The following is a 16,701-nucleotide window of genomic DNA, read 5'->3' on the forward strand; positions in this document are numbered from 1 at the left end:
ATGTAGCCCTATACTTCTTCTCACACACACACACACACACACACACACACACACACACACACACACACACACACACACACACACACACACACACACACCTACACCCAATCCACACAAGGTAGACTACTTGTTATCTTTTTTTTCTATATACTATGTTTAATTGTATTTGTTAATTTACTGCTTTAAGTGAGAACCTTACTTAAGCCTTTTTGGGTTTCTTTTCTCACCTGCACTTAATTCTTATTATTTCTCATTACGCATTTCTTGTCAGTTTTTTTTTTTTTTTTAACAATGTTACCTTTAGTAGTGTTTATATTGTGCCAATAAATAAATGAAATGAGAAACCTCCAGACACGCATCCACCAAATTTAAGATTCTCACATCTATGGGATCATGTTTTGTTTTGGTCATGTTTGGCGTTATTTTTTGGACAGTGACTTCCTATTCCTGCACTTCCTTGTTTGTCTTATTACCATAGCAACTCATTAGTTTTCACCTTGTCCTCACGTCACGCCCCTGTCCTCATGTCTCACTTATCATAGCTATTATTTAAACCTGAAGTTGCCAGGTTGTCAGCCTTGCGACTTTGCACATACTTCCTTCATGCCATGCCATGTAAGTTATTGTTTTTTTTATGTCACAGTTATTGAGTTTTGTTTTTTTGTCCTAAGTCATGCCTTTGTGATTGTTTTTGTTTACATTAGTCAAGTTTGTTCTCCGCCCTTGTGCGCCCCTTTTGTTTGCCTTTTTTTTAGTTATAGTGTTAAAAATAAATATGTACTTACACTCACGCCTTGCTCGTGCCAACTTTCCTTTGCATCGGAAAAACAAACCATCTCATAGTCCAAGTCTTGACAAAGATTTTGCGATGTGCGTTGCAGGATAGCTGTGTTTTCTGTGTCGGTGCTGCATGACGAGAGGATCGTAGTCGTGGCCGAGCAGAGACCGGACGCCTCAGAGGAAGACAGCTTCCAATGGATGAGCCGCGTCCTGCAGGTGTGCTATATTTTTATTTTATTTACACTATGTTGCTTTCACACAAGGTTCTTATAAAACTGTGTGTACACAATCACAAATTGTCGTACCCCCATTTGAGAACCACTGATCTAATGTATGCACGGCAAATAAGAACTGACAAAATATAAGATAAAGACTACATTAAAAAAAAAAAAATACCAAAATCTTGTGAAATGATCTGTCCTTGCAGCTAGTTAATTTGACTCGATAAAACATTCTAAATTAAGATTTGTAAATCTAGAAATTAGCAGGACTTTTAAGAAAGAAATAAGTATTTGAGGTTGAAAACAAGCATTATTTAACCTTTAAGTCTTTAAATTAATATCTGGGGAAAACCAAGATATTTTTTTCAAATAGTTATTTTACCCGGGCTTCACGGTGGCAGAGGGGTTAGTGCGTCTGCCTCACAATACGAAGGTCCTGCAGTCCTGGGTTCAAATCCAGGCTCGGGATCTTTCTGTGTGGAGTTTGCATGTTCTCCCCGTGAATGCGTGGGTTCCCTCCGGGTACTCCGGCTTCCTCCCACCTCCAAAGACATACACCTGGGGATAGGCCCCTCCCACTTCCAAAGACATGCACCTGGGGATAGGCCCCTCCCACTTCCAAAGACATGCACCTGGGGATAGGCCCCTCCCACCTCCAAAGACATACACCTGGGGATAGGCCCCTCCCACCTCCAAAGACATACACCTGGGGATAGGCCCCTCCCACTTCCAAAGACATGCACCTGGGGATAGGTTGATTGGCTACATTAAATTGGCCCTAGTGTGTGAATGTTGTCTGTCTATCTGTGTTGGCCCTGTGATGAGGTAGCGACTTGTCCAGGGTGTACCCCGCCTTCCGCCCGATTTTAGCTGAGATAGGCGCCAGCGCCCCCCGCGACCCCAAAAAGGGAATAAGTGGTAGAAAATGGATGGAAAATGGATACGTTTTTTCCCAATTTTAACATTTCTTCAACTAAAGTAGACCAATTTTAAAATGAAGACTGCCATATAAAGTCAATGACTACCCATCCATCCGTTTTTACCGCTTGTCTATTTCGGGGTGGTGCCGGAGCCTATCTCCGCTGCGTTCGGGCGGAAGGCGGTGTACACCCTGGACAAGTCGCAACCTCATCACAGGGCCCACACAGATAGACAGTCAACATTCACACTCACATTCACACACTAGGGACCATTTAGTGTTGCCAATCAACCTATCCCCAGGTGCATGTCACTAAAAATAGGTAAATAGTTCTTAAAACTATGGATATTTCAGGAAATAAAATGTTAAATCTTGGCAAGTGGCAAATAACAAGCATTGGATACATTTAAAGGCCTACTGAAATGAGATGTTCTTATTTAAACGGGGATAGCAGGTCCATTCTATGTGTCATACTTGATCATTTCGCGATATTGCCATATTTTTGCTGAAAGGATTTAGTAGAGAACATCCACGATAAAGTTCGCAACTTTTGGTGCTGATAAAAAAGCCTTGCCTGTACCGGAAGTAGCAGACGATGTGCGCGTGACGTCACGGGTTGTGGAGCTCCTCACATCTGAACATTGTTTACAATCATGGCCACCAGCAGCGAGAGCGATTCGGACCGAGAAAGCGATGATTTCCCCATTAATTTGAGCGAGGATGAAAGATTTGTGGATGAGGAAAGTGAGAGTGAAGGACTAAAAAAAAAAAATAGATTATACAGTGGGAGCGATTCAGATGTTATTAGACAAATTTACTAGGATAATTCTGGAAAATACCTTATCTGCTTATTGTGCTAATAGTGTTTTAGTGAGATTATATGGTGGTACCTGTACAACCTGAAGGTCAGCCCCGCACCTTTCTTCAGCACCAGTCGACGGGTGGTGGCGATGCCCATCTCTGCCCTTTGCAAGGGATCCTCTTTGTAACACGATTTTTCAAAATGATCGCTGCATAATACTCTGTACTTTGTGTGTGTGGTCCAATCCAACCGTGTTCGCTTGACCGCTCTGTTCCATAGTAAAGCTTCACCGTCATCTTTCGGGAATGTAAACACTGAAACACCAGCTGTGTTTGTGTTGCTAAAGGCGGCCGCAATACACCGCTTCCCACCTACAGCTTTCTTCTTTGACGTCTCCATTATTCATTGAACAAATTGCAAAAGATTCAGCAACACAGAAGTCCATAATACTGTGGCATTATGCGATGAAAACAGACAACTTATAGCTGTGAACGGTGCTGGAACAAAATGTCCTCTATAATGCGTGACGTCACCCGCACGGTTCATCATACTGCGACGTTTTAGCATGATACTTCCACGCGAAATTTTAAATCGCAATTTAGTAAACCAAAAAGGCCGTATTGGCATGTGTTGCAATGTTAATATTTCATCATTGATATATAAACTATCAGACTGCGTGGTCGCTAGTAGTGGCTTTCAGTAGGCCTTTAAGTACACCTGCCTATTCAATAAAAGCATGAACATTTATGTGTCAAAATGAACACGTTTGGTGAATATTTTCTAATTACACCTTTCGACTGCTTTGTTGACCTGCTGTTTTTTTTTTATTTGTTTTTTTAAATCATCTTCTTGTTTGCAGGCAATAGACAGCATCCACCAGGTGGGCGTGTACTGCTTGGCTCTGGTGCCTGCCAACACACTTCCCAAGGCTCCCCTGGGTGGCATCCACATTTCCGAGACTAAACAGCGCTTCCTAGAGGGCGCCTTGCATCCCTGCAATGTCCTCATGTGCCCTCACGCCTGCGTCACCAACCTGCCCAAGCCCAGACAAAAGCAGCCAGGTGCGGAGCGGCACAAGGGGGGAAATATTTGTTATTTCTACTGCTGTGTTTATTTGAATGTTTATATTTATTCACTGAGTGATGATGAAAGTGTGTTTGGTGTCCAGAGGTGGGGCCCGCTTCTATGATAGTGGGCAACCTGGTGGCGGGAAAGAGGATAGCACAAGCCTGTGGGCGAGACGTGACCCAGTTGGAAGACAACGACCAGGTGCGGACGTGGTTTGGCCTCAACATAAATGCTCTCATTTCAGGTGGAGACTTCTTGTTTCTGCGTGTTTGTGTGTGGAGTAACTGTTGTCTCTGCACTTGTAGTTCCTCTATATTCAGGATGTGCTGCAGTGGAGAGCGCAGGCCACGCCAGACCATCCGCTGTTCCTTGTTCTCAATGCCAAGGTACCTGGACCCGTCAGAAATAATCCTTTTGAGATATCCATTAATCTTAATGAGTTATAGTAGAACCTCGATTTACAAACTCCATTTATTTATTTTTGCTGCAGCTGTTACATATACTGTAATATTGTACATGCATCAAATATATTATATAAAAATGTAATATAATATATCAGTATATATTAATAATAATAAAAATAGATTTTATTTGTAAAAAGCACTTTACATTGAGCAAACAGCCTCAAAGTGCTACAGTGTATTAAAAAATAAAAAATAGTAATAATAAAAACATAATAAAAATAAAAACTAGAACAGCCTAATAGCTAGAACTAGTATCCATATATCTATAAAAAGGCTTTTTTAAAATGAAGGGTTTATTTAAGCCTTTTTTAAAAGCATCCACAGTCTGGGATGCCCTAAGGTGGTCAGGTAGAGCGTTCTACAGACTGGGAGCGGCGTAGCAGAAAGCCCTGTCTGCCATGTTTCACAGCTACTGTGCAACCTCGATTTACAAATTTAATATTTTATTTTTATTTTTTTGCTGCAGCTGTTACATATACTGTAATATTGTACATGGTAATTGGGATTTGTTATGTATCGTATATATGATATACAAATGTAATATAATATATATAAATAATAATAATAGATATTATTTGTAAAAATCCCTTTACATTGAGCAAACAACCTCAAAGTGCTACAATGTATTAAAAAAAATAAAAATAATAATAATAAATATAATAAACATAAATACAAATAAAAACTACAACAGCCTAATAGCTAGAAATAGTATGCATATATCTATAAGAAAGGCTTTTTTAAAAAGAAGGGTTTTTCAGCTTTTTTTAAAAGCATCCAAAGTCCGTGATGCCCTAAGGTGGTCAGGGAGAGCGTTCCACAGACTGGGAGCGGCTTAGCAGAAAGCCCTGTCTCCCATTGTTTACAGCTACTGTGCAACCTCGATTTACAAACTTAATTTATTCATTTATTTTTTTGCTGCATCTGTTACATCCATCCATACATCCATTTTCTACCGCTTATATACTGTAATATTGTACATGGTATTTGGGATTTATGTATCGTATATATTATATAAAAATTTAATATAATATATCAGAATATTAATAATTATAATAATTAAAATAGATTTTATTTGTAAAAAGCATTTTATATTGAGCAAACAACCTCAAAGTGCTAAAGTGTATTAAAAAAATTAAATAAATAGTAATAAAAATAAAAAGATAATAAAAAAATATATAAAAACTAGAACAGCCTAATAGCTAGCACTAATATGCATATATCTATAAAAAGGATAAAAATAGTTTTTAAGCCTTTTTTAAAAGCATGCACAGTCTGTGGTGCCCTCAGGTGGTCAGGGAGAGCGTTCCACAGACTGGGAGCGGCGGAGCAGAAAGCCCTGTCTCCCATTGTCCGCAGCTACTGTGCAACCTCGATTTACAAACTTAATTTATTTATTTTTTTGCTGCAGTTGTTACATATACTGTAATATTGTACATGGTAATTGGGATTTGTTATGTATCATATATATTATGTAAAATGTAATATAATATATCAGTATATTAATAATAATTATAATAGATTTTATTTGTAAAAAGCACTTTATATTGAGCAAACAACCTCAAAGTGCTAAAGTGTATTAAAAAAATTAAATAAATAGTAATAAAAATAAAAAGATAATAAAAATATATAAAAACTAGAACAGCCTAATAGCTAGCACTATTATGCATATATCTATAAAAAGGATAAAAAAAAAAAGAATAGTTTTTAAGCCTTTTTTAAAAGCATGCACAGTCTGTGGTGCCCTCAGGTGGTCAGGGAGAGCGTTCCACGGACTGGGAGCGGCGGAGCAGAAAGCCCAGTCTCCCATAGTTCTTAGCTACTGTGCAACCTTGATTTACAAACTTCATTTATTTTTTTGCTTCAGCTGTTATATATACTGTAATATTGTACATGGTAATTGGGATTTGTTATGTATCGTATATATGATATAAAAAAGAATATATCAGTAGATATTGATAATAATAATAATAATAATAATAGATATTTGTAAAAAGCACTTTACATTGAGCAAACAACCTCAAAGTGCTACAGGGTACTAAAATAAATAATAATAATAATAAGACAATACAAATAAATAAAATAAAGACCAGAGCAGCCTAATCGCTAGAACGAGTTTGCATGTATCTATAAAAATGCTTTATTTTTTTTATTTTTTTAAAAAGAAGAGATTTTATGCTTTTTTTTAAAAGCATCCACAGTCCGTGGTACCCTTAGTTGGTCAGGGAGAGCATTCCACAGACTGGGAGCGACGTAGCAGAAAGCCATGTCTCCCATTGTTCACAGCTACTGTGCAACATCGATTTACAAACTTCATTTATTTATTTATTCTTTTAGCTGCAGCTGTTACAAATACTGTAATATTGTACATGGTAATTGGGATTTATGTATCGTATATATGATATAAACATGTAATATAATATATCAGTATATTAATAATTATAATAATTAAAATAGATTTTTAATAATAGTAAATATAATAAAAATAAATACAAATAAAAACTACAACAGCCTGATAGCTAGAACTAGTATGCATATATCTATAAAAAAGGCTTTTTTTAAAAAGGGTTTTTAAGCCTGCATAGATACATTTGTCATGTTGTCTTTTTCAGGGCACGGTGGCGAGTTCAGCTTCCTGTCTGCAACTACACAAGCGGGCCGAGCGTGTGGCTGCGGCTCTGATGGGACGCCTCAACACTGGGGACCACGTAGCACTTGTCTACCCACCAGGTTCTCAACAGAAGCTGGATTCTCACTGTCTAGACTGTTAAACGTAATAATTACTTGTATTTATGCCCAGGAATCGACCTGATAGCCACGTTCTATGGCTGCTTGTATGCTGGCTGTGTGCCGGTGACAGTCAGACCCCCACACCCTCAGAACTTGGCCACCACCCTCCCCACTGTGAAGATGATTGTTGAGGTGACACAAACGCTGCAGACGCTCAGTAATATGTTCATTAAAGAGGAACTGCCTTTTTTATTTTTAAACTTGGCCTATCGTTCACGATCCCTCTGAGAGACAAGAACACATTTTTTAAATTTTATTATTTTCGTTGTGATGCAGTTTCTTTCTCGCCAGATTCAAGAAGCCTTTCCATCGATAATAACATTGTGTGCCTCTCAGGGCAGCAGAAGCACTTCATTTCTGTCGTCATAGCTTGGCAAGTTTCACATTTATGACACCGAGTTTGTGCTCACTGAGCTTCTATAACTAGCATTTCATCCTCTCTATATTCAGCTTCAAAAAGATAAGGTTAGTTAATCTTGATTTGTCCAAAAATGGTCGTCTTCGTTGTCTGATATGAAGTCTGCCATGATTAGAAAACACAGGTTTGTTGAGGGAAATAGGAACTATGTTGCTTTTAGCACTTAAATTCAATGTGCTCATTAAAGAAGTTCCGGCAAATGACTAAAATACTGTAAATGCTGTACATATTATATATTGTTTGAACGTATCTTTCACTACATTATATATATATATATATGTATATATATATATATATATATATATATACATACACACATCTACACATATAAAATATGTGTGGATGTGTATATATACATATATATATAATGTATATTTGTATATATAATGTATGTATGTATATATATAATGTTCATATGTATGTATATTTATATACATATATATCTCATTATATACACACACATATATAAATATACACACATATATATATAATATACATATATATACATACATATATATATAAATATATATATATATATATATATATATATATATATATATATCCATCCATCCATTTCTACCGCTTATTCCCTTTGTATATATACATGTGTATATATATATATATGTATACATATACGTGTGTGTGTGTGTATATATATATATATAGAATCTTTATATATACACACATATATATGTATATATTATATATATTGTATAAGGTGTTGTGTAAGTGTATATGTATATAAATATATATATATGTGTGTGTATATATATTATATATATTGTATAAGGTGTTGTATTTGTGTGTGTATATATATATATGCATATATGTGTGTGTGTATATATATATATATATATATATATATATATACACACACACACACACATATATATATCCATCCATCCATTTTCTGCCGCTTATTCTCGTTCGGGGTCGCGGGGGGCGCTGGCGCCTATCTCAGCTACAATCGGGTGGAAGGCGGGGTACACCCTGGACAAGTCGCCACCTCATCGCAGGGCACATATATATTAATATTAATAGACTCATATCCCAGCGTGTATTGTTGATTGAGAGTTTTGAAGTTGATTTAGAGGGCTTTGAAGGACACAACATAAGTTAAAGTATCAATGGTTGTCACACACACACACACACACACACACACACACACACACACACACTAGGTGTGGCGAAATTATTCCCGGCATTTGACCCATTATCCTTGATCACCCCTTGAATGGACTCCTGTTAGCAGCATTCTTTTTAATTCTTTAAAATCCATAAAAAAAAAAGTGTGTGTTCTTGTCTCATTATGAGTGATAGGCAAAATCCCCAAATAGTGCAGTTCCCTTTGAAGTCTTACAGAAAGTCTACACAATCACACATAATGTAGTGTGCTGCCTTTGTGTAACGTAGTGTGCTGCCTTTGTGTTAAAGGTCAGTAAGTCGGTGTGCATCCTGACCACTCAAGCAATAATGAAACTGCTGAAATCCAAAGAGGCCGCTGCTGCAGTGGATGTCAAGAGCTGGCCCATGGTCTTGGACACAGGTGACCTATGATGCCCGACACCTGCATATTTTGGCAATAACTTTGTAGAGCAGGGGTGTCAAACTCAAATACAGAGTGGGCCAAAATTTAAAACTGAACAAAGCCGCGGGCTAAAGTTGAACAAATGAACCTTTTAATAGGGACCCAAACATGTTTTGAATTGAATATTGAACAAGCAAGACTTATATAACTTTAGTGACATGCAAAATCCAGTTCAAATAATAATAGTTAAAAAATATCAATGGCATATCAAATCAAATTTAAATACAAATTTAACGCCTCTTTTCTATTTGCAGCCTTCTGAGGTAAATATCAAAATACATTGAAGCGTCCCGAAAGAGTTAGTGCTGCAAGGGGTTCTGGGTATTTGTTCTGTAGTGTTTATGTTATGTTACAGTGCGGATGTTCTCCCGAAATGTGTTTGTCATTCTTGTTTGGTGTGAGTTCACAGTGTGGCGCATATTTGTAACAGTGTTAAAGTTGTTTATACGGCCACCCTCAGTGGGACCTGTATGGCTGTTGACCAAGTATGCCTTGCATTCACTTATGTGTGTGTAATAGCCGCATATATTATGCGAGTGGGCCTGCACGCTGTTTGTAGTGAGGAAATGCGGACGTGACGACAGGTTGTAGAGAATGCTAAAGGCCCTCAATATTGTTGTCCGGGTGAAAATCGGGAGAATGCTTGCTTGCCCCGGGAGATTTTTGAGAGGGGCACTGAACTTCGGGAGGATTGGCAAGTGTGACAAAGTGCGGTGTTACAGCCAGGGGCGCCGAAAAGGGGGGGTAAAGGAGATGGATTCTAGGTGCCCATGATGGAGGGGGGCCCAGAGAGGCCCCTAATGAATAATAATAATAATAATAGATTTTTTTTGTAAAAATCACTTTACGTTGAGCAAACAACCTCAAAGTGCCACAGTGTAAAAAAAGAGTAATAATAAAAAATAAATAAAATATAAAACTAGAAACAGCCCAAAGGCTACAACCAGCATGCATGTCAATCAATCAATCAATCAATCAATGTTTACTTATATAGCCCTAAATCCCTAGTGTCTCAAAGGGCTGCACAAACCACTACGACATCCTCGGTAGGCCTACATAAGGGCAAGGAAAACTCACACCCAGTGGGACGCCGGTGACAATAATGACTATGAGAACCTTGGAGAGGAGGAAAGCAATGGATGTCGAGCGGGTCTAACATGATACTGTGAAAGTTCAATCCATAATGGATCCAACACAGTCGCGAGAGTCCAGTCCAAAGCGGATCCAACACAGCAGCGAGAGTCCCGTTCACAGCGGAGCCAGCAGGAAACCATCCCAAGCGGAGGCGGATCAGCAGCGCAGAGATGTCCCCAGCCGATACACAGGCAAGCAGTACATGGCCACCGGATCGGACCGGACCCCCTCCACAAGGGAGAGTGGGACAGAGGAGAAAAAGAAAAGAAACGGCAGATCAACTGGTCTAAAAAGGGAGTCTATTTAAAGGCTAGAGTATACAAATGAGTTTTAAGGTGAGACTTAAATGCTTCTACTGAGGTGGCGTCTCGAACTTTTACCGGGAGGGCATTCCAGAGTACTGGAGCCCGAAATGAAAACGCTCTATAGCCCGCAGACTTTTTTTGGGGCTTTGGGAAAGGCTTTTTTAAAAAGATGGGTTTTTAAGCCTTTTTTAAAAGCATCCACAGTCTGTGGTGCCCTCAGGTTGTCAGGGAGAGTGTTCCACAGACTGGGGGCAGCGGAGCTGAAGAGGGGGCACTGAACTGAATGATGATGAAATTATGTGTTGGGGGCCCTGTAAAAATTCTTTTCATGGGGCCCAAAATCCCTAGCAGAGCCCCTGGTTACAGCGGCACCGCTGCTGTGTAATAACGGCGGGCCATTAGTAATGTTAATTTGATATTGCCTCAAGGGCCAAATTAAATTACACGGCGGGCCAGAGTTTGACACCCATGTTGTACAGCAGGGGTGCCCACACTTTTTCTGCAGGCGAGCTACTTTTCAATTGACCAACTTGAGGGGATCTACCTCATTTATATATATCATTTATATTTATTTATTTATGAAAGAGACATTTTTGTAAACAAGTTAAATGTGTTTAATGATAATACAAGCATGTGTAACACATATAGATGTCTTTCTTTCACAAAGACAAGAATATAAGTTGGTGTATTACCTGATTCTGATGACTTGCATTGATTGGAATCAGACAGTAATGATGATAACGCCCACATTTTCAAATGGAGGAGAAAAAAAGTTGTCCTTTCTGTACAATACCACATGAAAGTGGTTGGTTTTTGGCATCTAATTCATCCAGCTTCCATACACTTTACAAGAAAAACATTGGCGGCAAATTCCGTAGCTTGCTTGATTGACATTCACGGCACCCGAGGGTCTTGTGAGATGACGCTGGCTGCTGCCAGTTCATTATTATGAAAAAATGACAGAGAGGAAGGCGAGAAACACTTTTTATTTCAACAGACTTTCGCGCCGTCCCTTCCGTCAAAACTCTAAAGGCCGACTGCACATTTCCTATCTTCACAATAAAAGCCCTGCTTCATGCTGCCTGCGCTAACAAAATAAGAGTCTCGGACTTCTGAGGGATCGCTTGTGCACGCCAGTTTTCCGAGACTCTGTATTTAGTTAGCGCAGGCAGCATGAAGCAGGGCTTTTATTGTGAAGATAGGAAATGTGCAGTCGGCCTTTAGAGTTTTGACGGAAGGTACGGCGCGAGAGTCTGTTGAAATAAAAAGTGTTTCTCGCCTTCCTCTCGGTCATATTTTCATAAATCTCACAAGACCCTCCGGTACCGTGAATGTCATTTAAGTGACGTCTTGGTGAAGATTGATGATCACTCATTTTTAGGTCTATTTTTTTTAAAAGCCTGGCTGGAGATCGACTGACACACCCCCCGCGGTCGACTGGTAGCTCGCGGTCGACGTAATGGGCACCCCTGTTGTAGAGGGATTCGCGTAGACCAGGGGCCAAATCCCATCCGGGGGTGACCTCACTGGGCCCGAGTTCAGTTTAAAACTTTGGCGACAAAACATATTTGCAGAAAATTCCTAAAAAAAAGACTAGAGTGTTGTAGTTGTATAGAAGAGCTTGGACTACTGTAAACACTTTGTCAGATCCTTGCATTGACATTTAACCTTGCAAGCAAACAGAACAATGGGCTCCAAACTTGTGATTTACATAACCGAGGCGATAGACGTGTATTTCATGTAGAAATACACGTGACATTGAGACCTCGCATATTGCCCGTCCGCTTAAAAGGGGTGGGGGGGTCGCACTAATATACAACGAAAACTTTAACCTCAGTCCTAACATAAATAATAAATATAAATCGTTTGAGGTGCTTACTATGAGGTCTGTCACACCGCTGCCTCTACACCTGGCTGTTATCTACCGCCCCCCAGGGCCCTATTCGGACTTTATCAATGAATTCTCAGAGTTCGTTGCTGATCTAGTGACACACGCCGATAATATAATCATAATGGGGGACTTTAATATCCATATGAATACCCCATCGGACCCACCGTGCGTAGCGCTCCAGACTGTAATTGATAGCTGTGGTCTCACACAAATAATAAATGAACCCACGCATCGCAACGGTAATACGATAGACCTAGTGCTTGTCAGGGGTATCACCGTTTCCAAAGTTACGATACTCCCGTATACTAAAGTATTGTCTGATCATTACCTTATAAAATTCGAGGTTCAGACGCATGTTCGTCAAACTAATAATAATAATAACCGCTATAGCAGCCGCAACATTAATACGGCCACAACGACAACTCTTGCTGACCTACTGCCCTCGGTAATGGCACCATTCCCAAAGTATGTGGGCTCTATTGATAACCTCACTAACAACTTTAACGACGCCCTGCGCGAAACCATTGATAACATAGCACCGCTAAAGTTAAAAAAGGCTCCAAAAAAGCGCTGCTGGCTCCGCTGTGAACGGGACTCTTGCTGCTGTGTTGGATCCGCTTTGGACTGGACTTTCGCGACTGTGTTGGATCCATTGTGGATTGCACTTTCACAGTATCATGTTAGACCCGCTCGACATCCATTGCTTTCCTCCTCTCCAAGGTTCTCATAGTCATCATTGTCACCGACGTCCCACTGGGTGTGAGTTTTCCTTGCCCTTATGTGGGCCTACCGAGGATGTCGTAGTGGTTTGTGCAGCCCTTTGAGACACTAGTGATTTAGGGCTATATAAGTAAACATTGATTGATTGATTGATTGACCTACTGTAAAAAAAAGTGTCCAATTGTAGTCCACAAGTTAGCCAACAGCAAAGTAGAAATTGTAGCGCTGATCCATAAAGCAGAGTCGTCAATCAAGTGATTAGCAGCTGCACCATTTCTTTTGTTGATATTACAAGGGAATGTATGTCTTTAATTATTTTATAAACATATTTTTTTTCAAAAATGGGCCCAAAAAAAAGAGTGTTGTCGTATAATCAGGTCCAGTAAGGTCACGTTTATGTTTAGTTTTTTAACAGATTTCCATGTGTGTTTATTCAGATGAGCTTGAGTTGCTTCAGCTAAAAAAAAATGGTTTGGTATTAATAAGTTATCATTAAATGATAAGAAAACAAAATATATAGTGTTTAGTGGTGCAAGGGCATATTGTCAAGCAAAATTAAATCAAGTGAAAATTGATAAGAGTATGTGAAACTAAATCTTGGGAATAATAATTGATCATGAATTATGTTGGAAACCACGGATTGAATATATAAAGGGAAAAATATCGGAATCCATCCATCCATTTTCTACCGCTTATTCCCTATGGAGTCGCTGGGGCCTATCTCAGCTACAATCGGGCAGAAGGCAGTGTACACCCTGGACAAGTCGCCACATCATCACAGAATATCCAAATCCATTGGTATTATTTATAAAGTAAGATACATGCCATCCATCCATCCATCTTCTTCCGCTTATCCGAGGTCGGGTCGCGGGGGCAGCAGCCTAAGCAGGGAAGCCCAGACTTCCTTCCCCCAGCCACTTGGTCCAGCTCTTCCCGGGGCGTTCCCAAGGCCAGCCAGGAGACATAGTCTTCCAAACGTTTCCTGGGTCTTCCCCGTGGCCTCCTACCGGTTGGATGTGCCCTAAACACCTCCCTAGGGAGGCGTTCGGGTGGCATCTGGATGCCTGAACCACCTCATCTGGCTCCTCTCCATGTGGAGGAGCAGCGGCTTTACTTTACCGGTATAGCTCGGTTGGTAGAGTGGCCGTGCCAGCAACTTGAGGGTTGCAGGTTCGATTCCCGCTTCCGCCATCCTAGTCACTGCCGTTGTGTCCTTGGGCAAGACACTTTACCCACCTGATCCCAGTGCCACCCACACTGGTTTAAATGTAACTTAGATATTGGGTTTCACTATGTAAAGCGCTTTGAGTTACTAGAGAAAAGCGCTATATAAATATAATTCACTTCACTTCACTTTGAGTTCCTCCCGGATGGCAGAGCTTCTCACCCTATCTCTAAGGGAGAGACCTGGAAACTCATTTGGGCCGCTTGTACCCGTGATCTTATCCTTTCGGTCATGACCCAAAGCTCATGACCATAGGTGAGGATGGGAACGTAGATCGACCGGTAAATTGAGAGCTTTGCCTTCCGGCTCAGCTCCTTCTTCACCACAACGGATCGATAAAGCGTCCGCATTACTGAAGACGCCGCACCGATCCGCCTGTCGATCTCACGATCCACTCTTCCCTCACTCGTGAACAAGACTCCTAGGTACTTGAACTCCTCCACTTGGGGCAGGGTCTCCTCCCCAACCCGGAGATGGCACTCCACCCTTTTCCGGGCGAGAACCATGGACTCGGACTTGGAGGTGCTGATTCTCATTCCGGTCGCTTCACACTCGGCTGCGAACCGATCCAGTGAGAGCTGAAGATCCCGGTCAGATGAAGCCATCAGGACCACATCATCTGCAAAAAGCAGAGACCTAAACAAACTGGATCCCCTCAACGCCTTGACTGCGCCCAGAAATTCTGTCCATAAAAGTTCTGAACAGAGTCGGTGACAAAGGACAGCCTCACTGGACCTGCTGTCCCCATTTAAATAAGAAAATCTCATTTCAGTAAGACTTTTATATGTGTGTATAATCTGTGATGTTAAATTGGTCACAAAAAATGGTTGATTTCCATCCATCCATCCATTTTTCTACCGCTTGTCCCTGTGCTGGAGCCTATCTCAGCTGCATTAACGAAATAAACTCCTTTCATTTCAGATGACCTGCCCAGGAAGAAAAGCCCCCAGATCTACAAGCCCCCCACCCCCGAGATGTTGGCTTATCTGGACTTCAGTGTTTCCACCACCGGCATCCTGGCAGGAGTCAAGGTGAGTTCCGAGCAGCATCGTCCATTTCCCAAACTGCCCTCATTAGTGGATAACGTCCATCTCCTGCTTGATTGGATGTGTGGTAGATGTCTCACGCCGCCACCAGTGCCTTGTGTCGCTCCATCAAGTTGCAGTGTGAGCTCTACCCTTCACGCCAGATAGCCATCTGTTTGGACCCCTACTGCGGCCTGGGCTTCGCTCTCTGGTGCTTGTGCAGGTCAGTCACTGACACCCCTGACCGGCCAAGTTTCTATTCTAGCGTTTTGTACCGAGCTGCTAATTAACTTGCAGATTTTTGTACATCGGGGATCGAAATAATTGAAACACCGGTTTCTGCACTGCAAAAAGTCAGTGTTCAAAAACAAGAAAAATACGAAAATGAGGGGTATTTTATTTGAATTAAGCAGAATTATCTGCCAATACAACAAGAAAATTCGGCTTGTCAAGAGTTTCTAAAACAAGAAAAAAAATACAAAAATGTATGGTATTTTATTTGAATTAAGCAAAATTATCTGCCAGTAGAACAAGAAAATTGGGCTTGTCAAGACTTTCTAAAACAAGAAAAAAAATACAAAAAAAAGTGGTATTTTATTTGAATTAAGCAAAATTATCTGCCAATAAAACAAGAAAATTCCGCTTGTCAAGACTTTCTAAAACAAGAAAAAAAATACAAAAATTATTGGTATTTTATTTGAACTAAGCAAAATTATATGCCAGTAAAACAAGAAAAGTTGGCTTGTCAAGACTTTCCAAAACAAGAAAAAAAGAGGGGTATTTTATTTGAATTAAGCAAAATTATCTGCCAATAGAACAAAAAAATTCGGCTTGTCAAGACTTTCCAAAACAAGAAAAAAAAAATGAGGGCTATTTTATTTGAATCAAGCAAAACTTTTTGCCAGTAGAACAAGAACATTAGGCCTGTCAAGACTTTCTAAAACAAGAAAAAAAAAATCAGGGTATTTTATTTGAATTAAGCAAAATTATCTGCCAATAAAACAAAAAAAATGTGGCTTGTCAAGACTTACTAAAATAAGAAAAAAAATACAAAAATCTGTGGTATTTTATCTAAATTAAGCAAAATTATCTTCCAGTAGAACAAGAAAATTTGGCTTGTCAAGACTTTCAAAACAAGAAAAAAATACAAAAAATCTGTGGTATTTTATTTGAATTAAGCAGAATTATCTGCCAATAAAACAAAAAAAATGTGGCTTGTCAAGACTTTCTAAAAAAGAAAAAAAATACAAAAATTTGTGGTATTTTATTTAAAATAAGCAAAATTATCTGCCATTAGAACAAGAAAATTCGGCTTGTCAAGACTTTCTAAAACAAGACAGAAAAATGTGTGGTA

General features: G+C 39.8%; 1 protein-coding gene across 4 annotated transcripts in view; it reads left to right on the forward strand.

The window, feature by feature from the left end:
- The window catches only part of dip2a (disco-interacting protein 2 homolog A), a 287,322-nt gene that overhangs the window by 243,934 nt on the left and 26,687 nt on the right, over positions 1–16,701 (forward strand). For all 4 annotated transcript variants that reach the window (XM_061880114.1, XM_061880115.1, XM_061880116.1 and 1 more), the window contains 9 exons: positions 882–996; positions 3,582–3,783; positions 3,891–3,991; positions 4,096–4,176; positions 6,864–6,981; positions 7,052–7,173; positions 8,894–9,005; positions 15,244–15,353; positions 15,440–15,570. In XM_061880114.1, coding sequence (XP_061736098.1) covers positions 882–996; positions 3,582–3,783; positions 3,891–3,991; positions 4,096–4,176; positions 6,864–6,981; positions 7,052–7,173; positions 8,894–9,005; positions 15,244–15,353; positions 15,440–15,570 — 1,092 coding nt within the window. The remainder of the gene's footprint in view (positions 1–881; positions 997–3,581; positions 3,784–3,890; positions 3,992–4,095; positions 4,177–6,863; positions 6,982–7,051; positions 7,174–8,893; positions 9,006–15,243; positions 15,354–15,439; positions 15,571–16,701) is intronic.

This window comes from Nerophis ophidion, linkage group LG19 (genome assembly GCF_033978795.1).
Source record: "Nerophis ophidion isolate RoL-2023_Sa linkage group LG19, RoL_Noph_v1.0, whole genome shotgun sequence".
NCBI classification, from domain to species: Eukaryota; Metazoa; Chordata; class Actinopteri; order Syngnathiformes; family Syngnathidae; genus Nerophis; species Nerophis ophidion.